Raw genomic sequence first — 25,326 nt, forward strand, 5'->3', positions numbered from 1 at the left:
TACCGGATTCGTAGCGAACTTCTGTTTTGCAGAACAGTCGTCCGGCATTCTCGCAACATGTCCCGCCCAGCGTATCCGGCCAGCCTTCACCACCTTCTGGATACTGGGTTCGCCGTAGAGTCGCGCGAGCTCGTGGTTCATCCTTCGCCTCCACACTCCGTTCTCCTGTACGCCGCCAAAGATGGTTCTTAACACTCGTCGCTCGAATACTCCAAGTGTACGCAGGTCCTCCTCGAGCAATATCCATGTCTCGTGCCCGTAGAGAACAACCGGTCTAATGAGCGTCATATTCAGGTCACACTTCGTGCGAGGGCTAAGTCTTCTCGACCGCAGTTGCTTGTGGAGTCCATAGTAGGGCACGACTTCCGCTGATAATTCGCCGCCGGATCTCACGGCTGGTGTCATTGTCTGCGGTCACCAGTGAGCCGAGATAGACAAAGTCTTCGACTATCTCCAGCTCGTCGCCGTCGATCGTGACCTTGTTATTACTGGACAAGTGGGTTCGGTCACGAAAGCGTTACCATTCTCAATTTACTGATTGAGAGAAGGCGTTGAAACTTACGGTTTCCTCCGGCATCCGGAACATCAGCAGACGACTTCTGTTGCCACGAGCAGAACCAAACCATTGTTTGTTTTCTTTCTCCACATGCTTTGTGTCCAATTCGCAATCGAGAACAATGGATCAATGATTGCTGATGACAGGTGATGATGTTAAACGCGGTACAAATGTTTACATCATCACACGGTTAAGCGAGACTACTCAAATTGGATTCGTGGTAACACAACAATGTTGCCAGATATTCTGGGTAGAAGTTTCGTTTTACTCATTGAGAAATGAGTACTTTCTCAGTTAGGGATATAAGAAGTGGAAAGAGACAATTAGCTATCGCTAATTATTATAATATAAGACGAATCTGAATAAAGACCACTGAAACCTGCGTTTTCAACAGCTACGAATCCAGTAGGAACGAGACGAGCAGGGGCACAACGAGCGAGGTGGTGAGACCAAGTGGAGTCCAGTCGTGAGACGGAAAACTATGTAAATAAAACTAAATGTACCTACTTTGTAACCTGTCTTAGTAAACTTCCTACATAGATTTTTGCCGTCTTTAAAAATGTTGTCGTCTTAGATTTTAAAATAAACACCATTTGTTGGTGTGAAATAAAGTGTCATACAATCTATCACCTGATACTATCTTTTCACCTCCCCTTTAACGTATATTTCAAATTGATGGAAAACAGGGAACTCAACCACAAAACCAACTCTATTGAGAGTAACAATAATTCTTCTCGGTTCCCGATAACCTTTTCAAAGCTAACGACAACTCTCCGTTCGCCTTTCAAGAACCACAGGAACCATTCAAGAGAACGATTCCGCCATTTCAAAGGGGACACATTTTATGGCTCGAAATTAGTCATCACCCTCGTATTCCGTTCCGTTTGTTTTTATTCGACCTTCCGAACCGATCGTTCACTTTTCACTTTACGGGCCGATTTATATGGGTTTTTCCATTTCGCGCCGGCCGGCAACTCAACCCAACAAATAACCTGAAACCAAAATAATGTCTTACTTGACTGTCGATTGCACTTTTCCCGGTCCACGTTTTTCGATTTCTATGGAACAGCATTTTCCCTTACCCACGGCGAAATAAAACAAATTTTCCGCTTGACCAGCTAACGTTCTCGGTTCGTTTAGCCTCATTCAAGATGCGCTCGTCATAAATCGTGTGTTACTGGCGTTTTTGTAGCTACTTTTCTTCCGGAAGGCCATTCGGAAAACTTCCATCGTCGTGGGTCAAGGCAATCATTAAAAGCTTTTCGCAGTGCAACACCTCACTGCCATTACTACAGAACAAAAACGGAAAACCCACCACAACAATTATTCATTCGAAGTCTTTGGACCGTTTTTGAACATTGAGTATATACTCTCTACTTGCTCGGTTTTAATCCACCTTTTGCATTTTACGCTTCTGTTCAAACAAACGATTCGGTGGCCATTTTCCGCTTGTTCCTCCCACAACTCCTTGCTGATCCAAATCCGTTCGGTCCTCAGCAGGTCTTTTTCAGATTATTTGATTATACGTATCTATACAGTATAGGTACAAATAGCCGATCGTTTTGAACGGCGCAAGCAGGATGGATAACAGCAATGAAAAACTTTTTTAGTCGACAAAAACATACCATCATCGGCAGCAGCAATAAATGCATTGACGTTTTACCAACAGGAGCGCCCCCCCCCCCCTTTTCTCGCTCACTCATTTGGATTTAAGCCGTAGACGTGACGGCTCGTCAACAACATCCGTTTTCCTCCTTTCCTAACCCCCGTGGAGCGTTTTACTTGATTGTTTACGTATCTACACTTTCATCGTCCATGGCAGTAGCTACAGCAAATGCTGAAGTAAACAAATTGTTTTCCTTTCAGTTTCCAGCTTGTTTCGTGACCTTTTTTTCTCCCGTTTGGTACAGGGAAAGGTTAAATTTAGTTTGGTGGTATTTGGGTTCTATTTTTGTGTTTATTTTTGTCAATGAGATTCAACATATTTACCCTAAACTTCATCTGAATTTTGTTTACACATCAAAATCAATTATCCAGCCTCGAATATGGAATTGAAACGGTAGCGGTACGAGTTCGCGTGATACTTTGTGTTTGTGTTAACACAGAAGATGAAAGTTTGTTCATCTCCACCTATTTATTAGATACTATAATTTACTTCGCTAAACTTCATATTTTAAAGAATCAGAATCCTAATCCGAAACCTAATAATAATCGTAGCTCCTGATTCTGATGCTCCTGAGATTCCTGATCATGATGCCGATCTTAATTCTGATCCTGGTTCTAGTCCTGATTTCTGACGTTGATTTTGATTCTGAACCCGATTCCGATTCTGTTGATTATTTAAATCTGAAACCAAATTTGAAAGCTGATCCGGAACTAGATCTGAAATATGTTTCGGACCCGATAAGGAACCCAATTTTTTACTAATCCTTATATAATAAGCTTGCCAGATAGCCCGGTTTTACCCGGACTTGCACGAATATTTAATACAAAAATAAGCAAAGGTCCGGCCCGGACCGATTGCCCGGATTTAAACTCTTGATATGAAATTCAAATGAAGTAATTTTATTTAGGATCTTGGAACGATTTTTTGAAACAGAAATCTACTGTTGCGTTTCTATAAAAAAAAAACATGATATTTCAAGTGTTATTAATCTTAGTTTTCCTGGGTTTTTTGTCCATACTTAGCCTAGCTAGAGGATAGCGCTTAAATATTCTAAGTCAGAGGCGTACACAGCCAAATTTTCAGCAATTTAAATTGCTTTAAAATCCAGAAAACGATACTTTTTGATATTCCAACACCGGCTCTGGGGTGGCAGCTTTGTGAAAAGTGTTGATCAGCCGCCATCTGTAAAAATAGTTTTGATAAGTATCTTTTATATACTTGTCCAATGAAAACTCACCCTTGACGTGATGCCTGGATGCTTGAATATAGAGGAAAATAAAAGTAATCATATTAATCTAACCAAAATTTGTAAACACACCATGCTTCAGCGTGCGAAAACTAACAGAATCCAATTTGAAAAGCAAAAATGACAAGACCGCGACCGAATGCTGAAAAATCCAGCAATTAGAAAACCGTTTGCTGGTGTACAGCAAAAAATTGGATTGCTGAACGTTTCCAGCAATTTTTTTTTCTAGAAATCGAATGAAAATCTTAGTGTGTATATAGTACTCTTTCTGTGGTATTAGCATTAAGTAGTAAGATATTAGCCATTATACGCTTGAAAGATGTACGCTTCAGTGTTAACACTCAAAGTTCCAACCTCAATCAATCGAATATTCAAACAACTACGAGGGCCAAGAACAAAGAATGGGGAGATGGTAGCTTTAACATTATTTGTACATATTCCAAATATTTTAAACTTTCGATCATATTTTTTTTTCAATTTTGTGCAATGTGAATTTCTTTGTTTTTATGCAATGTGGATTTTATGCATTTTTTATATGAACCTTTTCTTTACAGAAAATGTTAAAATTTTTTTGAAAGTATCTTTTGCCAGGATTTGCATCCACTGGGCTGATTCATCCCTATTCTTGAAAGTATGGCCTCTTAAGGAACGTTCAGGAGTTTCAAAGGGAAACTTAGGAATTGTAGGTGTTAGGAGCATTGGTCTAAAAGTGCAACCATTATGCCATGGCCAGGAGGGGCCGTAGGTGGACCGTAGTTGATAGCAAGCTCAAGTTAAATGTGGATTTTATTCATTTTTAGCATATAAGATTTGTCCGATATATTCCATTTTTTTAAATTATTTAAAAATTACAACCCTCTCGTGATGTCCCCCTAGCCTCCCCTACCAAATTTGATTCATTTTCCTGTTCATTATTCTATGAATTTTGTTCCATTCGCTTGATAACTCAATCTCCTTCCCATACCACATTGCTAGGTAAGTTTTTGAGTTAAGCATTAGTTAAGTATGGGAGGCTAATGTAACTAGCAAATAAGTTTTCAAATAGAGGCAAATCTACCAAGCAAGCCTCTCTCATAAAATAAATTAAAATAAATTAACTTCCGGTCCATTGCATTGGGAGAAAGGAGGGGCATCAAACTTTGCCGATATACAAACACCCTCCAATGCAAAATTTGGTTCCATTTGCTCTATGATTTCCCGGGATATGTAAAATTGTATGGCCCCCTTCCCCCTTTCTTTCTCCTCACGGGGAAAGGCAGGAAGAACAATCATGGAAACTACTCTCGTATCCAAATACCTTACCATGCTAAATTTGGTTCCCTATGCTTGATCAGTCCTCTAGTATTAAAACTCCCCTCTCTTCTTCATATCCCCGCACTGGAAAGAGAAAGAGGTCTCAAACTAGTTGAGAAACATTTCTCATATCCAAATACCCTTCCATACAGCGTTGCCAGATTGCAAACCGCTCAAATCCGTAGTTTTGACGAGAAATGTACTGAATTTGGCAAAACGAAACTGGATGACCTTGTTTTGACGTCAGATAGAATTAACGTTTTCCCGCAGAATCTCTCTATATTTGTTCGTCAATTCGTAGAAAATGTTGAAAATCCGTAGATTTCGAACATCGATCCGTAGATCCGTAGAAGTGCTTAAGATCCGTAGATCTACGGAGAATCTGTGCTGCTTCCGTGCATAATTGCATGTGATCGATTAATTCTTCAGTCATGCAAAAAATTATAAGAGAATCCCATACTTCCCTCCCTTCCTATCTTCTTATTGAAACAAGAGAGGAGTACCAAACCATCATAGAAACATTCCTCGTATCCAAAAACTGTCACATGCCAAATTTGGCTCCATTTGCATAAGCAGTTCTCGAGTTATGCAAACATGGATCTTTTGTTTCGGAGACCCCATCCTCCTTTTTAGGGAGGAAGTTATTTTATTTATTTATTTACATAGTATTCCGTCTCACGACATAACTTGACGAACATAATTCCTAAAATTCACTCGGTCCATGGCAACCGTTCTACAATTTCTCGGGCACCCCACGTTCGCCAGATCACGCTCCACTTGGTCTAACCACCTCACTCGTTGCGCCCCCGCTCGTCTTGTTCCTAACGGATTCGTAGCGAACACCTGTTTTGCAGGACAGTCGTCCGGCATTCTCGCAACATATCCTGCCCAGCGTATCCGGCCAGCCTTCACCACCTTCTGGATACTGGGTTCGCCGTAGAGTCGCGCGAGCTCGTGGTTCATCCTTCGCCTCCACACTCCGTTCTCCTGTTCTCCACAACCGCTTCGCTCGAATCCTCCGAGTGTACGCAGGTCCTCCTCGAGCAATATCCATGTCTCGTGCCCGTAGAGTACAACCGGTCTAAAGAGCGTCATATGCATGTTACACTTCTTTTTTTTAGAGAGAGGAAGATGAGTCTCTAATCATAACACATTTCTCGACCTCAAAAACTCCCAACTGCCAAGTTTCAAGCAAATCGGTTCAGTAATTTCCGAGTTTATAGAGAACAGACAGACAGAAATTCATTTTATGACTGCTTGCATGTAATATCACAATTATTTTGGGTATTTTGTATTTTCTTTTTATTGTGAATTAAAAGATTCTAGCTATTTTTGAAGATATAAAATAGGCAAAAATATCTAAAATATGAAGACGCTAGGCTGAAAGTTGTTTTCTAGATTAATTGGTCCTAGAAACAAATTAAAGCCGGCTTCAACTCGCTTCGCAGACCCATTCAAGCGCCTGACAGCACAGATGGGCGATGCCACAATTAAACACATAGCTCTTTCTTCTTCCGGAACCAAACAAACGGCTAAGAGGAAGAGGCCATTTTTAGTCAGTCAGTCAGTCGGTCGGTCGACCCACTCTCGGCATAAGGTACATAAGAGTAGGTTCCTCGAGTCATCCGGTTTCGGTGAAAGAATGCTTGCCACCATCAACCAACCATACGGTGGACTGGAATGGTTTTCTGTCTGATGCAATAACAGGCCCTTTAGATATACGGTTGCTAAAAGGTATAGAAAAAATTTATATTCACGAATATGCACGATTTAGCGCTTGCCTCTGTGAGAAAACTTCGTTCGGGTAAATGCAAAAGTGGGTGGCAATGGAGGAAGGCTGTTACGAAAAACCCTCAAAACAAAAACAACAATAAAGCGGAAAAAATGGCGAAAAAGCGTGCGCTACATTCGTGCATCATCGACCGTAAAATTTAATCTCATTTTCAAGTGTGGCGTGTATGCAATTCTCTCGTATATGCTGCTGCTGCAGCATGTGAAAGTTGGATTCATCCGAACCCGGAGTAGTGAAGCGCATACACAGGGAAAAAATATGTAGATTTTGTTTCTAGGTGCTAGCGTAACATGCCTTTGCGTGTTATGTTAGCTGTTGTGGTTTGAAAATCCGTGCTAAGACTGAAATGGGTGCTTCAAAATAGGCCAGCTCAATTTATTGTTTTAACCTATTGTTGCATAATATTTATTTTTCTTCTTCAGATCTTCAGAAGATGTGTTTATATCGACCTGTAATATAATCATTTATTTAAAAAGAATCAAAATGTATGCCTTTTCCTTACTGTGCCTTCAAAATCACAAAAGAAAGGTGTTATTGGACTATAACTTGAGAGTGCAGCATCCATACTGTTTCAATCAGAATCGCTGACAGACAGAGAGGGAAGGTGAAGTGAGGTTTGTTGAATATCAGCAGCAAACCGAGAGCGATCATTAGCATATATGGCTGGGAAATTAGAAGTTGACTTGCGCTTCAGGTTGTGTTCCTACTACATATTATGGTTGCCTTACTCCGTTCGATCCCTATACTCGGATGAGGAGACCACCTGGTACGAATGGATCGTGAGATACCGGCTACAACACGTTATGCAATTCATGATATTCGATTCAAGGGAGGAATTCCTCAAGGCGTTTTACGCTGAACGTGAGTGTCAAAGCATAGAACGACAATGAAAGTTTTTTTAAATAAATATTCCTTCAATTACTCAAATTACTTTGAAAATCTTTGCAATGTAGAGACAAAGACAATAAACAAAAAGCATGCATCACTTGAATCAAAACAACTGTTGGAATTGAAATTTCACCAAATCTTCATGCCATTGAAAAGGCAGGATCACCATGTGTTCTGGAAGTACGACATCTAGGTCCATTTTGATTCTGATTTCATGCTTCAAAAGTCTAAATCGCAAAAAACAGTTCCCCACAAAAGAAAACAAATGTCAACCTGTGGACATTTCGCCTCTTGTTTGAACCATGTTTTTTGCACCACGACCCTACACAATGTCGGTAATGATCTGTTAGGTCCCTCAAATAATGAATAGAGGTGTAAACCAAAGATGAAACAACGACAGTGCAATAATACATGTAATTGTATCCCATAAAAAAGGGTAATAACATGCTCGTTCACATGATTCCTGATGCAGCTTTGTAGCGCATTAGCATTTCGTTAATTTAAATTTCACCTAAACTTCGTCCGGCAGCAGCAAATCATGTGCACCCGTAATGAAACCACAATCAACATTAACAGAAAAATGGCACATGTTTTTTTTTCTGATTGCTAGCGGAGGTTTATTTTTATATGAACACAGTTTTATGACTCTACCATTCGCTTGCACGATTATTAGGTTCCCTTCTCTGTGTATGACGATGTCATGTGACCAATAAAGTCCAACACAAAGTGGGCTTAATCTGAGAGCCATAAACAAGTTTCATTGTACTATTGGTTGAATTTGGTGCAGCACAACTCATGGCGCTACCGGTTATGATTTTTGTTTCATTACAGGTAATCAACGGCATTGTAGCTATAACTTTTTGAATTTTATCAAGCTTTTAGTTGCAGTGTCATTCATTAAAAATTTACGTGTGAGATTTTTAATTCTATTATCTACATTATGACCAATAGAAAATTGCCAAAAGCTGTTATAAAAGTTAATAAACACTTTTCCTGATGTAAACATGATTTAAAAATCTTCGTTTTTATCCAGTCCACTTTCGTTATGTGATGTTAATTGAATTTATTGTTTATCAATGCCAAAAGACATACCTCTGTTAAACTACTAATAACTTTTTTGCCTAATAAGATACGATGATACGGTCTCCGACAAAGTTGTTATACGAAAAATTTCCTTTTGAGAATTTATAAATCGGCACAAAAACCATTAACGGTCTCGGTTCACAGAAGAAACAAAAATGATGTTGATGTTTCAGCACAAAATATTCAATTTTCCCATACAAACCTAAAAATTCAAATTTATTCATGTTAACGGTAATTAAAAATTATGCACAATATCATGTATAAGTTTTGTGATGTATGTGATGTAAGCTAACATCCTATGTAGCGTGGCACAGCCCGTTTGCAGCGAACTATTCGCACATAACAACTCGATCTCGATTTCCAACTCATTGACTAAAAATGCCTTTGAGTGGACTGTTTCAAGGGAATGAATGTACAAGTAGAGTAACCTGTACTATTCTGTGGGGTAAGGATAGTAGATATGTCTCCACCGAAAGTACAATTTATTGACAATCAATTGAAAATCAAGCCATTGTTATGTGAAATGTTCCATAGGATGTGAAGACGAACCCTCCCTCTCTCTGCGACATGTTAACGAGGGTAACTGCCCAGTGCACTCTACCCTCCACATCGTTTCGATCAGGTGTCCGGATGGCCCTTCCCCACCCCCTCCAAATATGAATATATAAATGATGGTAATAATGATGATAATATTGATAGATTTAGCAAACCTGTATTTCCTGAAATAAAAATTGAATAATTATTAAATGTGTATGAACAAGATGGTCAAGACAAAAGTAAAAAAGAATCAAGAAGAGAACTAAAAGTAGGAAAGAACAAACTAATAGATAAATAAAACGATTGGCATATTCATTCATTCTTCATTCACCATTAAATTTTTTTGAGTTTCCAATGTTTAATTTCATCACCGGAGGATTCCCCATCCGAGATTTCACTCTCTATGTTTCTGTATAATTCTTCTGCTTTCTTTTTCACCTTGTCCCTGTCACTAACAATATTGTTCCAACCCTGCTCTGACTCAAATTCTAGCCTATGGAAGTCTGCTTCTAGCATCTTTTTCCAAGTCAGACTTGGCCTTCCTTCCTTCCTTTTATTAGCTTCCATATTGTACGCCAATTGTAGCGGGTGACCTGGCTCTCTTCTTTTGATGTGTCCATAATAGCAAATTCTTCCTACCCTAACCCTTCTGTTTATAGTTTTCCCATCTAACAATTTTCTGGCATTGAACTTAAGATCTTTAGGCTTTACACAATTCATGAAAATTTGTCGGAGGATAAACTTTTCATAATTGGCCATTGAAATCCTACTTTTTTTGACCAGAACTGACACTTTAGTCCCGTATAGAAGTGATGGGGCGATCACAGTTTTATATATGAGCTTTCCCAATTCCCAACTGGGTTTGAATTTTTTACAAAATTCTATCACTAACTTAGATACCTTCAGTGCATTTCTGCATCTATCTCGGTTTGACATTTTCCTGTTCAATGTAGCAGTAATACATACTCCTAAATATATCAGTTTTGAGCATACTTGGAACTTTTTGCCATTTATTATTAACTCATCTGGTTGCTTGGCATTATCTGGGTACCTCACCAATACTTGACTCTTATGACTATTGATGTTAAGACCTACTTTTCCTAGTTCTAGTTCAATAGCTTCAGTTATTCTATCTAAATCAGCTTTGTTTAAGGTTATCAACAACAAATCATCAGCAAAAGCTAAGAGAAGTGGTAATTTTAACATGTTTAATCCCATTAGTTTTAATTCAGGTACTTTTTCTTGTACTTTTAGCAGAACTTCTTGCATTGTTAAATTAAACAACAGTGGAGATAAAGGGCAACCCTGTTTGATACCAATTCCTCTCTTAACTTCCTCCGAAAGCTGATTCTCCCACCTGATTCTCGTCATTTCGTTTCGAATGGCTGCTAGAACTCTATCAGTCAGTCGAGATGGTACATTCAAGCTGATTAAAACATTTCCTAAACATTTCAAATCTACATTATCGAATGCTTTCCTAATATCTAATGCCAAAACATAAAGATCCTGTCCTGCATTCCAATATTCCTCCATAACTCGTCTAGCTACAAAAATATGGTCTTCTGTAGATCGGTTATTTGTAAAAGCAGCCTGATGTAATCCTACTTCATCTGTAAAAGACCTTATTTTCCTATCTAACCATCTTGCATAGACTTTATATACCACATTACATAATGATATCCTCCTGAAATCATCTGGTTCTCTAGCTCCTGTTTTTTTTGGGATTGGCACTTGGATTGTTTTGCTCCACTCTGTCGGAATTTCATTTAAAATGTACGCATCCTTGATTAATTCTGCTAAAAGTTTTATGGTTTCCTCGTTCGCGTATTTTAAAAATTCTGTGTGTACTTTATCTGAGCCAGCCGATTTGCCATTACATAAATTTTTTATTATATTGCTGATTTCTTCAAAAGTAGGTGGATTTGGAAGAGGAGTATAGTCATGTTCATGACATAGTTCAACACCTGCTCCTTGACATAGAGCTAAAATATTCTCCCAAGTTTTAGAGCTTATATTTGCAATTTTTCTTTTCTTCTTTGCCACAAATTCTTTAAGGTAGTTATACGTTTTTTTGCGCGAACTCCTGCATCAAAATCGTTTAAATTCTTGAAAAATATCGTTACCTCCTTTTCTTTGTGTTTTTTAACCGCTTCGTAGAATTCACATTTTTTATTGGATAAATTGTACTTGAGATTTTGCATGTCTGGATGCTTTTTAGTCAATTCCAAAGCTTTTTTAAGACGTGTTAATGCCCTTTTTCTGTTAGGAGTGCTTGGATTTCTTGAAACTGAAATTGTCTCATTTGCTGCCTTTTTTATATTCTTTGCGAATGAATTGTATCTATCATTTATACTACTCTCCATAGAAACTGAACCAAAGGCCTCTTCTAATTTTTTATGATATTTTTCTCTTATTTTCGGTATTTGAAGCAATTCAAAATTCAATTTTTTATGTTGTTTATTAAGATGAACTTTCTCAATTCCTGCTCTTAAAACTAATCCAACGGTAATTAATTTATGGTCCGTTTTTGTTGCTGTCCAAAAACCCTTTATGTATCTAATCTGATAGTCAGTAAATTTAGGTTTCAAAACATGGTCAATTTGACTTTCCCTTCCCCCGCTCTTCCAAGTTGATTCAGTCCCCTTGCCAATAAATGATGAAATGTTTTTAAGAGAAGTGTTGTGAAGAAACATCTTAAATAATTCACCATTATCGTTGCAGTGTTCGTGCCCTAGATGTTTACCAATGATCTCCTCGTCCGCCTTAGATAAGTCTTCTCTACCAAGTTGTGCGTTAAAGTCGCCTAAAATTATCAACTTTCTTCTGTCTTTTTTTGTCGTTTCTGCTAAATTATTTAGAAAGCTATGTTGTTTCGTATTTGGACCATGAACGTTTACGATAATTAGGATCTCCGCTCCTACCCTAACTTTGCACCAAAGAATTTCAATATCATGTATAAGTTTTGAGCCAAAACGAAGCTTTTTAGACCACAGGGTTTGAGAAATTCAAAAATGACCCTAAATCGACTCAGTCTAATGTTAAAGTCGCTTTGTGAGATTTTTGGGCGAGAAGCAAACTGCAAATAAAGGGTGATACGGTCAAAATTTGGTCAAGGGAAAACGCGTGTAAATCGGTGAAATCGTTTATTTAAAAAATCAAATTAAATTTCTTTTTCAAGTTTAATTAGTTTAAAATTCAGGAAAAATATTCAGTTAGGCTTCCGCTTTTCCAAATTCGAATTGCCGGGCCTTACGCTTAACCCCTGCCATCAGATTCTGTACAGCCAGTTTGCCATAGCAGTTTTTTGGTCTTCTTTAGGTTCCGCTTGACAATAGCCCAGTATTTCTCAATTGGGCGGAGCTCTGACATGTTGGGAGGGTTCTTGTCCTTGGGAACCACCTGCACGTTGTTGGCGGCGTACCACTGCATGGCCTTTTTACCGTAATGGCAAGATGCCAAATCCGGCCAAAATAGTACGGAACAACCGTGTTTCTTCAGGAAATGCATCAGACGTTTATTCAAACACTCTTTCACGTAAATTTCTTGGTTGACAGACCCGGAAGCTATGAAAATGCTGCTTTTCAAGCCACAGGTACAGATGGCTTGCCAAACCAGATATTTCTTCGCGAACTTTGACAGTTTCATGTGCTTGAAAATATCTGCTACCTTTCCCCTTCCTTTGGCCGTATAAAACTGCTGTCCCGGAAGCTGCTTGTAGTCGGCTTTGACGTAGGTTTCGTCGTCCATTACCACGCAGTCAAACTTCGTCAGCATCATCGTGTGTTCTTGTATTTAAGTCGATAGTTCGACTCGTTTTTTGGCTCGATGCACGGTTGTAGGCAATACACCCAGCTTAGTTGCGGCATCTCGGAGAGAGAGCTTAGGGTTTCGCTTGAAACTACCGGCTACTCTCTTTGTCGTCTCAGGGGCTTCCGGTTTTCGATTTCCCCCCGATCCAGACTTCCTGGCTGTCGACAAACGTTCCCCAAACACTTTAATTACATTTGTTACGGTTGATTTGGCAACTTTTAGCGATTTTGCCAGCTTTGCGTGCGAGTGGCTCGGATTTTCGCGATGCGCGAGCAAAATTTTGATACGCTGCTCTTCTTCCTTGGACGGCATTTTGACAACTGAAGAATGAATTTCTAAATCAAAATAGGAGCAACATTCTACACACACACCTTCAAAATGAGGGGTGTTCAGGTTTTTTAAATGCAAAATTGAAAGAAATACGTCGAGTTGATATTGACCAAACTTTGACCGTATCACCCTTTATCTCCTTTGTATACATCTTGCAGTATACTCTACTACATACTGCATTGTTCACGTCAGTTGAAAGATGAAGATTAGAGCTAATACACCCACAAAAACATCATCAAAAATTCCCAAAAACATCCCAAAACAGACTCCTAAAAATTTTCGCATTTTTCAGGGGTGTCGTCCATACAAGACAAATATTGTTTTAGCGATATTAGCGTTACTATACTAAACTATTCACTGTTTGTGCGACGTTAACGCTAGATTTGATTGACATTTGATTGATATGGAATTTTGTACATGGGAGTTTTAAGGGACGGGTAATTTATTTCAGGACTCAAATTTTGGGTCAGGGGTCGGCGAAAGGAATCATCCATATCAACAGTTTAATGTTTTTACGATATTGACATTATTACCTATACATGACGGATTTCGCGCCAACTCGACACAGTATCTGGCATGACCCTTTCAGAATTGAAAGAAACTTTATGTGTGTATAGTCCTCACGTAGTTAAGGCACTCGACATACTTAGTTTTCCCAAAAAAGATCTAAACTAACATTTTAAAAGGTGGTCTACGGAAGAGCTTTAGAAAAATGATTGAATTCTAAGAAAAAAATATTTTAAAAGTCTACACTGAAAAAATGCATTTTTAAAAAAGAGCTTCCCTCCACCATCTACAATAATTGCGATTATATGTTTTATGTTAGTTCTTATTTTTAAATATGCCCAGAGTCAATGAATTACTATAATGATCTACTTCTAATTAAGTTTTATCATTATACAACCAAAAAATTTGTTTTTCGTTTTTCATAAAAAAAAAAACATAGCAAGTTTTTGTTAGAAAAACTTTTTCCTTCAAGAGTGCTCTCTTTGCGATGTTCAGAAGAGTTGTAGTCTACATTATTATCCACGAACTTAAATAAAAATCGTCGAATTCTGAGATGGCTTTTTTTTTATTCAACTTCAAATTTTTAGTATGCATTTTTTCAGTGTATGATTCCACTTACCTTTACCATCAATTATTACAATCGAAGCTCTTATTTCTTCGAAATCAGCACAATCAATTCAACGAAGCAGTTTTTTAATTGAAGGTTGGAAATCTACACTGAAAAAATAAATTATATGATTTTTAAAATAAATCATGAAAAAGTTTTTGTTAGAAAAACTATTCTTTTAAATATGCACAAATTGCCATGGACGATCTGTAGACCTTATTCATCAAATTCTGAGATGACGGTTTCTGGGAAATTAAGTTTCAGGTTTTGAAATGAGTTTTTTCAGTGTAGGATTTCAAAAACACATTCAAATTTTTTTTTTCTTAAAATTCAATCCTTTTTCCAAAACTCTCTCATGAACTAAATTTGTTGAGGAATTCTAATCGTCAAAAAGGGTCGTTCATATCTGGCGTGAGCTTTCATTACGTTCGTATGAAACAAAATTTTAACAAACAGTTAAATTTTAAAACAATACGAAAACTAAAACTTAAACTAGCGGCTTCTTTTTTCCATTTAGAATATTTATTGTCTGGAATACTTATGTATTCCATATGTGAGATAAAAATTTCAAAATTTTTTTGATAACTTTCGCTGCTGTTTTTCTGTAGATTCTTAAGATGTTTCATACGACGTCATGAAAGCTCACGCGAAATATAATCTGTTCACTGTTTTTGCGATATTGTTTTGATTTCGATTGGATTGTAATGAAAATTTTTACATGTGAGTTTTACAGCACAGGTAATTGATTTCAGATGTCATATTTTGACAAGGAGTCGGCAAAGGGGCTTTCCATAATAATTTTTCAATGTTTTTGCAACAATTACGTTATTAGGCATCACATCAAGGCAATAATTCAAACACAGGACGATTAATCGATTCCTTCATTTCAAACTTTCTATTAGACGATAGCAGGGCTGGTAGCGAGTCACTTTTTAGTGACTTGGTCATTTTTTTTGGGTCAGTCACTAAAAAGTCACTTTTTTCATCATTTGGTCACTAAAGTCACTATTTTCCGAAAAATGGTCACTTTTATCACCAAAAGTCACTTTTTTCACCGAAAATAAACCAATGAAAGAGTAATTTGAATTGCGCGTGCTAATATTGACGGTAGTAACGGTAAATTACTTGATCAGTCAGTTAGAAATTTTTTTCGCCTCCGGCGGAATTTCGGCATGAATCACCCTTGGCTTGAGACATTTCGATCTACGACATTATTTGACGTTCGTGAATTGAAACTAACTTTGATTGTAGATTTTAATTTTTAGTTCAATCAACCTTTTGTATTGGAACTCAAAACTTGATATACAAATACCCTATCTCGTCTTTAGAATGGGTTTTTATTAAGAAGTGTAACTAAGATTGAGATTGAAACGAACCATTTTTTTATTAAAAAAATCTTTTTTGTCATAACAAATGTTATGTTGATATGAAATATTCTTAAAAAAAAACAATTTCATACTCAATTTTATTTCGTGTTTATTGTTCTTCTAAATACTTAAAAATGGGATTTAAAAATTTACACAAGGCCACAAAATTTACATTTTTTTTAGGTGCAATGAATTTAAACGGTAATTTCAACTAATTTGGGTTACCCAAATCTAAATATATATGTAATATTTCTATCAGTTTTTGTTATTGAAATGACTTTTGAAAATAATTAAAAATCTTTAGAGAAGTTTCTGCACTTTTTTTACAAAAACTCAAATTAAAAATCATTGAATCATTTGATGAGCTTTAAATAGAATCAGGTTTTTTTTACACTTTCTGCTGTGATGTCAAAAATACTTGTAATGACATTTTTCCATAATCAGTTATCTATCAATGTTTGATTTTACTAGTAATAAACTCTTTATCACCAAAACTAAATGTGTTCGGCCGAATTTGACAAAATTTCTAGTTTAGGACACTATTTACCAAATCAATAATATAAAAAAAAATAAGCACCAAAATTTTTATAGTGAAACATGTTTATTGAAAAAACTCTTCCTGAAATGTTTTTAAAAATTAATCTTTTTTATTTCTATACTGTTTTTTTCAATCTTCAAATAAATATACCGAATTTTACTGTACAGTTTTTTTTTCAATTTTCTAATCAACTTGCCGAATTTTTTTTAATCAAACTTTTTAATTTTTTAAGACATATTTTTAACAATTGTTTCCTTGTTTTCAAATTCTGAATTTTCGTTTCAACCATAAGCCTTTAACTCCAAATTTTTAATAATAATACATAATTTCAACCTTCTATTCTTTCAGGACCCAATATTTTAATCAAAAGAGACAAAATACTCAGACCTTGTAACTTAAAGCTTGAAAACCTGCGATTGAAAATTTAAAAAAAAATTATTAATATTTTTTATATGAAATCATGTTTTTTGGATCGATCATGATTTTTAAATTAATCTAAAAAGTTAGAAAAATTGTTCTAAGTAGCAACTTTAAAAATAAATTTTAATACGCAATGTTAACTAAATTTGTACTTGATTTGGGCTTTCAATATTAATAACAATAGTTTTGAACTCATTATTTTTAATTTTTCATCAGTTTTTATCATTCACGTAATTACTCATTTTCTAACATTTCTGTGTCAGCGTAGCTGAACATGGAGTTATTAAAGCTTCAAAAATGAAATTTGATAACTGGAGGATTTTACTTTATTAAAGGTTTTATGTCTGGCTTATATAACTGGCACTTTTAAAATAATCATAAATATATTCTTCTTTTTATCAAATTAAATTAAACCATCGAACATTGAATAAATTCTGTTCAAAATTCATTTCTTATTCAGTAAACGGTAATTCACATTTTAAATCGTGATTAAATGTTTTTTGTTCAAATTAAAAAATTACAGCGGAATTTCTCACTAAACTTCCAGTTGAAAATGAGGAAAGAATTCCAAATTAAGATGAATAAAAATTAACAATTATTATCATTTTCCTAACATGTATTCATGGTAAGTTTTGTACAAGATTGGACATTTATTTTAGAATTCAGATTTTTTAAATTTTAAATTTGCTAAGAAATTCATTTGAAACTAATTTATTTCTCATTTTATTGACTTATCGAATTTTTTTTTTAGTTCGTGTGTTGAACATGAGTGACAAACGGTGTAAGAAAACCTTTCCTTTTCAAATTTTTATTTGTAGTATTGTTATTATTTTGATCTAAATTTGAATTTCGAACCACCCCCCTGGACGAGTCCTTCGCACGGGCTGATTTGGTCACATTTTTTTTTTCTTCAAAGTTACTTTTTTCGTTCTACATAGTCACAATTTGGTCACTTTTTTCGGTCCTTAAAGTCACTATTTGGTCACTTTTTTTTTAATTTTGGTCACTAAAGTCCCTACTTTTTCATTGTCAAACCGCTACCAGCCCTGCGATAGAAAACGAAGTTGTCCATATTAACTGTAATATATTTGTGCAATACTAAATTTAACATTGTGAAAATTCAAGTTGAACTGCTCAGTTGTGAACTTTTTCGAACAACTTCAAAAGAGCTCAAGCTTTTGATACAAACCATCATAAATTCAAAGGTGAAATCTTGTTTCAATCAAATTGTGATCACCATGATCTTTATGGTTACCAACATTATGGTCACCAACATCAACATTCAACATTTTTGCCGACATATTGTATTCAAGATCCACACTTTCCGACTAAATCTCACCAAAATAAAAACTCAATCAAGGGAAACTTTCCCTACCAACTGAAAAAAATACAAATATTCAATCCCAACTGATGGATTGTTTTTGTTTGGAGTGTTGTGAACAGTTTCCCATTCTGTTTGTAACGCTAGTTGGCACGCGTCACGCACCCTGATAATCCCGGATAAAGTTGGGATTAATCTAATTGATTTTGCAACCGGAAAACTTCGCTTTCAATGTGGGAACGGTAACACTTGCCCCATAGAGAACCCGCTTTGAAATGCTTAGATCCCTGGGAAGCGACCGTATGGGAAGTAAGAAAGAAAAAAACGGTGTTTACGAAATTTTCCTGGGGACAACAATCAATTATTGACGAAAATCAAGTTTGAGATAGAGATAGGCGTCACACAGTGTTTGGAAGCCTCTAATATGGCATTATTTATTGGGGATATTGGTAAATATTTAAGTAAAGGCTTTTTTTGTGTTGGATAGACTAAACAGACAGAAAAAGAAAATGAATTTGCCTACAGTTTTAATCTTTTGAAATTTTGCAGATAAATTTGGTCGAATTTCAATAGCTTCAGTTTCCAAATATTTATAGCGATTCTAACACTTTCATTTGAATTAGTGACAATTGGAAAAACAAAAAACAAACTCGTCTATCTCAAATCTCTAAACAATGCGTAATTAGGCGCCCCGGTCGCTTTAATATACTCGAATTTGTACCTTTCCTTCTTTGTTTTAGCTGGTACATTAATTAGTCACGACACAATTACCAAATGTAACCAAAGCTCTCCTTCCGCCCAAGCTTCCTTCCACAAACCGGATCCACGCCATAATTATTATTCTATTTTTCCTGCATTGGAAATGACACCGATTCGCGCGCGCGAAACTCGTGGCGTTGTCGTGTGGCGCAAATGGGGGCGCTTGCTGATGCCGGCCCCCCAAATCGGGAGAGACAAAGAGATGAACTTATTATAGACACCGACACGGTTCCACTGCCTGCATCAGAATTTTTTTTTTCTAGCTTCTCAGTTTTTGTTTCACTCGTTTTATAATACTTGTTTTAACTTAATTGTGTACAGTTTGTTACCCACACATACGGTTTTCTTTCGAAAGTGACACCTCTATCGTTGGTGATCTGAATTAGATTAAAACAAGATTTCACTTCTAGATTGAATGACAATTCTGCCCAATAACTAAAGCTGCTTCAGAATTGTTTGAAAAAAAAAAAACTTTAATATATTTTTTATATGAGGCAATCTTACCTTTTCTTGAAATCAAAATTTTGCTTTTTTCTTTACCTACAGCATGTAGTTTTTCATTGATGAAACATATTCTTTGCCAACGTTATTGAATATTCTCTGAGTGACAAGGTTCTTACTTCGTACTGGTTCTGGATCTATAAATTGATTCGATTACAACAACGTTTGACTGCAGTAGTAGGGGGAGAGAAAAATCCACTGCACACAATAATAGGCGAGAAGGAAAAATATGAGTTGCAAAAGCATGTTATTGTAGACAAACTGTGGAAGCATTCTCTTAAAGAGACTTTAAGTGTATTACTTCCTTTGGTGTACTTCCTTTAGTATTAATTTTTCAGCAAACAAGAAATATCCTTATCATATTTACAGAAATATTTGTAAAAAAAACCTTCTAGGTTTTCAAGTGACGAAAATATTATAATTATTGAGCACCGGAAAATAGACTCTTATCATTGTTAAATAATCTTGATCTAAATATAATGTACGCACTGCAACATGATGTACAGTGTACACATTGTTCCACAATTTTCACCATTATTAATTTTTTTATTTTTCACTATAACCTGGAGTGTCAAAACTTAATTGTGCAACAATTTTAATAAAAATGGGATCAAAATGTTCGAGTTTTGCCGTGTTATTTTGGTAATATTGCAGACCAATCATGATTCCACAGCTCAGTCGTGCGTGATAGCTGCTTTTTATCTTTTCTATCTTGATCATTGTCGCTTTCAAATTTGAATTCTTTTATTCAGCTAAATCAACTAGTGACCGGTAGGTTTCCTTCAAATAGCCAAGTCAACTCTTCAACGACCAAGCCACAGTTTTTTTTTTGAGGATTCCGGATTATAAGTTTTTTCAGTATTTCTCCAAGAAATTGTTCAGAACCTGCATTTCTTTCAATTCACTGTAAACTTTTTGAGCTTAATTCTTCTCATTTACATATTTTATATTTTACAGTACAAATGCTAATAATTTGCATTCTCTTTATCATTGCAGAACTCCAGACAGGAACACAAAATCGTACCAGGTGTTACCATTAGCTAGGGCCATCACCCTCAGCCGGCAGCCAGACGTCACTTTTCATTAGTTAATCGAAGGATTGTCTGTGAATGCGAGAAGCTAGGAAGCAAGGATGACTGCGGTAATCCAATACCGGCAGCTTCACTGGTGGTCACCATGAAGAGATTTCCCTTATGGAAGGGGTCTGCTGCTATTTCTAGTTGGGATTACCGGATCAGAACAACATCGCCATTGTTGCTGTCACCATGGATATCCTTGCTAGAAGAGCTAGTAATGGTTGCAAATGGCGGGTTGTGAGTAGTACTAGTGTTTCCAGGTTGTTCTTCAGTGGTTATCGTGACGCACAACTGTTGGGGATCGGGGGTTCTCGAGTGTCAGAATGCCAAAATCGGATGGGCATCGATTGCTGCTGATCTGTGGTGATTTACGATCCTAGGAAGAGAAATGACCCCAGATGGAAAAATGAAGTGAACGGGGTTGGTATGTGAGAAGCAAAAATAGAGAGAAAATTAGTATAAAATAGTTGAATCGAAGCCAAAATATAGCAGGGGGTGATACAATTCTAAACACACCCAGAGAAGAATCGGGCCAGCTCAGTGCTATATGTGTAGGGGCAAACCTAAGCATCATTAGGTAGTGATGAAATTTTCTGTTTAATTCGCCGAAAGAAGAAATTTTACAAATAAATATAAAAATCAAGGGAAGAGAGCAGTGAAGCGAAGTGAGATTGAAGTCCACCGGGAATCGAAAATTTGAGGTCATTGGGAAGGCCGAGAAAAGGAAAAATCACTTTTGTGTGCCCTTCAACGGCAAAAATTGGTGTAACTACAAACAGCAAATCACCGGCAGCAAAATGACCGACCCAAAGGACGTTCTCGCTGGGCTAAATCTGTCCAGCTTATCCGGTACGTATTTCTATTATGTCGTAGTATATGAATGGTTGGCCTGCTGGTTAATCCTACCAGCACATTCATCCATAATCATCAATCAATCAGTAGAACTAATGGTTCTTTATTTCGCTTTCGTTATTCAATTACTATTATGCATATTTTCTTTTTTCGCGTTTGCGTGCCTGGCGTAGCACAATCGTTTATTTGTCGAGGCTAAGCTAAACCAACTTTAACAAAGATACGGAAACGAGGTAAAACAATAAGGATAAGGCAAAAGTGTACTTAAAATTTTGTTGAGAATATAACGCTAACCACTTGCCCACCGAGACGTACAAAATAATTTTCATAAAATTCATAAACTGGGTTCACTAAATATCTGCTATCATATGTTTAAAAAAAAATTATATATAATTTGTGGTTGAGCCCACCTCAAAATAATAGTACTTCTTAAATGAGTGATTTCCTACGACATAACTTACGCCCCACAGAAAAAAAAACAAATATGATCTTGATTTTTTCAAAACAAAATAATCAATTTTTCTATACAAACCTAAAAGTGACTATTGACTAATTTAAACGTTACTAAAAACTAGAGATGTACCGAATAGTGGTATTCGGCGAACGGCCGAATACCGAATATTGACCTTTTCAACTATTCGGCCAAACGAATATTCGGTCGAATATTCCATTGAGTTTTTAATGAAAAAATTTAAGCGATTATTTCAATGCTTTCTCTTTTTTCCATATCACTGCCCCTCATGCTTTTTAGTCGATTATTTTCAACCAGATGATATTATTTGATGATGTATTACAAGGTATTTTTTAAGTAGGGGTCTTTCTGATTTTTAAAATGTCACCAATAACTGAAAATATATCAGATGACTAGTAGCTTCTAGGGTTTATCACCAAAGACATCTCGTTCCTGTAAAATCTGGGATAAAACATGTCGAAACAGGTGCCAAGCTATTTGAAATTGCTTTTCTGATATTGAATTGGATGAAGGTCGAATGTGAGCAAGATATCTTCAAAATAATTCTTGAAAAGATAGGTAGATCAGCATTCCATACTTTCAACCACACGGTCAGGCATTCAGGATCATTTTTGAAAGAAAAAAATTAAAAAGGGAAAAATTTATGTTTATTTTGAAATTTTTAGAAAAATTGTTATTGAACACAAAATCTAAAAAATTTTACAGAGGAAATTGAGTTTTTAATTTGATTTAGCAAATAATCTGAATAAACTCGAGCAAAACTTGGGAAGTTTCAAACAAAGCCTGGACATCCCGGCCAGATTTGACTTATCTGATTTCTTTACTGGATTTATGGGTAAGCAAGAATATATCCAGAAAGTCTGGAATAAACTATAATCAATGAATAAAGCGATACCGTTCAGCATTCTCCTGTACAATCTACAGTGAAAAATACACGGGAACGCCTTAGATGTTTTGCTGAAACCATGAGTCTCTAATGATTGTGTAGCTTTTACAACATTTCTTTTGGATATTTTGTAAATCAATTAATATTTTTTGAAAAATATACAAGTCTGTGGTAGATATTCGGCCTATTCGGCGTATTCGGCCGAATACTTAGCTCAACTATTCGGTGAGCCGAATATTCGGCTTAACGGTTTTTTGGCGGTATTCGGCGCCGAATATACTAAAAACTTTTGCAAAAAATCATGGATGAGTTTGAACCAAAACGAAGCTTTTACCCCACAGTTTGGAAAAGTAAAAAATGGATCCAAATCGACTCAGTCTATTGCACAGGTGTTGTCGATAGGGTTTTTGAATACTGTACATCCAATGAAGAATTTTTTTTTGACAATCCTGAACGGTTGTTTTGAATAAACTAGAATAAAATTATCTGGAGCCGTTCGAGTGTTACGTAATGCAATGTTCGATCATTTTGGATCCAATCCGAATCGTTCTTTTATGCGCATATTCTCCCGTTTTTTTCCACAAAAATTTTGCGAAAACGGTAGATGGTTCATGAGAATGACCTTTTTTTGTTGTATAATTATCCGAAATTGAATTCCCAAAATTCCCAATAAATAACTGTGAAAAAATTTCATCATCGATCCTTTGCATTCTCGTTTTTTTTTTGCAAAAATAATGAACAGTATCTCTAAACTTTTAACTCATAATTCCACAATAGCGATCGATTGGTTTTACCTTAAACCCTTGCGTTCAAATTTTTACATCGATATAACTAAAAGAGTAAAGATCTTCTTCAAAAATAATGAGACGAGTCTGAAACACTAAATTTGATAGAAAGCGGTTGAGATGTAGCTGAGTTACAACAGCGCGAATGAGTGAGTTTACGTCACAAAATTTAATTTACTGTAAAAATTTGTAAGTGAAATATGCTCTGAAAGCTGTCCAAGATGGAGGGATTTTTACAAATCGAACATAATTTGGTTCATTTTGAATATTAAAAATTTCACTTTTAAAAGTGTACACAAAATTTGAAGGCTTTAAAGTTTTAAGAATGGTTCAGAAAACCTTGATGTTTCGTGACGTGAATTCAGTTCACAGCCCTGTTTTGTTTAAACCAAGTGAATTCATGTCAAACCTTTAAAGAGGCATATTTTTGTTTGGTGTTGTCCTATCAGAAAGCTTCGTGTATCAAATTGTGGATAATTAATTAGTTTACAACTTGTTCTTAGACGTCGATATTAGTAGGAAGGGTAACTAAGGTAATATGCGCTGAAATAAAAAATGTTCAATTCTAGCGAGAATTTACATCACCAAAGTAATCGATCGCAACACAAACACATTTAAACTTTTCAGTGACCAAATGTTATTCATTTCAAAGAAAATTTAATTTGCGACCGTTTGCTATTATTTTTTCATTCTACAGTAAATTGGTCGACCTCTTGGATAAAACAGTTAGGGAAAGTTCGGAAAAGTTAATTCACGTCACGGTGGAACGCTTATGTGCAATTTTCAATCCCAATCCGGTGCATAATGTCAATGTCTTAAAAACCGCTAACAGTTAAATAGCCTCTTTGGTCGGCCCTTTATACATAATCGATTGTCGATTGCATGAAATCGATTGTCCGTCCCTCTCACATCATCTAAATCTGATGTGTAATAACTTCGATATCACAAAAATAGCGAACCGGAAATATGGGAGACCCTTTTTGGCCCCTTACACAAAATTTATACCTTCAACCGTTTACCTGTTCCTATAAACTACCATGTGTAAATTTTCATCTCAATCCAATGAATCATCGTCAATAATGCTAAAAAAGTATTTCTGTTGTATGCAGAGATGCCATTGTGCTTGATTTTTAAGGATTTGCCTGATTTTTCGAGGCTTAGCCTGACAACCTGATAAGCCATTGTATTTCCCATATTTTTTAAAATCCTGATTTTGCCTGATTTTTGTGAATGTGATGAAAATGCGTAGTAAGAAACTGAATTAGTAACCATTGCTGAAGAGAAGTGAAAATTTTGAACGACGATCAAAAACAAGGTCATCACTTCAAGCTAAATTTCCGTTACATTGACGGGCAATCGGTGCATGTGCATTGTGCATCATTGCTCTCGGAGAATTGCAACATGGCGGTGAAGATGGGCGATCCTAGCAATGGCTGGGATGGGCCCAGGATAGGAATGATTTGCAGGGCATTTCGTATTTTTTTTTCTCGTATAGAATACGTGTTTCCGAAGTCAAGTTCATTTCACACCAAGCTCCCCAAAAGTGTCCTGCTGGGGATGACAATCAGCAAGAAAAGTATGTCGAAACCACTCTTTTGTAGCTCCGGACAGGTCGTGAACGAGGAAATTCATAGCATAAAATGCAGAAGATGTGTTCAAGCCGAAAACGATGTGTTCAAGTCGAGTCTGGCATCGGTCTGCTTCACAATGCGATCGTAGAAGGCTGCATATCGAAGTGAATTGAAGGGATACTTAGCTTGGCGAGCTCACAAAATAACCCCATCCACGTGCCATCGGGAATTTCTGGACAATCCTGAAGCGTAACATCTATTCCAATAATTTTGTCGAAAAGACTGGAAGGAATTGATAAAAACGCTGATGAAATTACTCAAATGCAAGCCAACACGCTTGATTTGTTCCGCCATTTTGAACATGCCGAAAGGTTGCAATTTTTTTCATGTAAATTTATGTTACTACACCCACAAATCAGACTGTACTCCAGTAACGAACTTCCTTGGAAATGGAATTATCGGT

At 36.3% G+C, this 25,326-nt stretch overlaps 1 protein-coding gene across 2 annotated transcripts in view; it reads left to right on the forward strand.

The window, feature by feature from the left end:
- The window catches only part of LOC129749817 (serine/threonine-protein kinase Genghis Khan), a 69,370-nt gene that overhangs the window by 9,498 nt on the left and 34,546 nt on the right, over positions 1-25,326 (forward strand). For both annotated transcript variants that reach the window (XM_055744907.1, XM_055744908.1), the window contains exon 2: positions 20,218-21,146. In XM_055744907.1, the coding sequence (XP_055600882.1) occupies positions 21,095-21,146 (52 nt within the window). In that variant the 5' untranslated portion in view covers positions 20,218-21,094. The remainder of the gene's footprint in view (positions 1-20,217; positions 21,147-25,326) is intronic.

This window comes from Uranotaenia lowii, chromosome 2 (genome assembly GCF_029784155.1).
Source record: "Uranotaenia lowii strain MFRU-FL chromosome 2, ASM2978415v1, whole genome shotgun sequence".
In the NCBI taxonomy this organism is placed as follows: Eukaryota; Metazoa; Arthropoda; class Insecta; order Diptera; family Culicidae; genus Uranotaenia; species Uranotaenia lowii.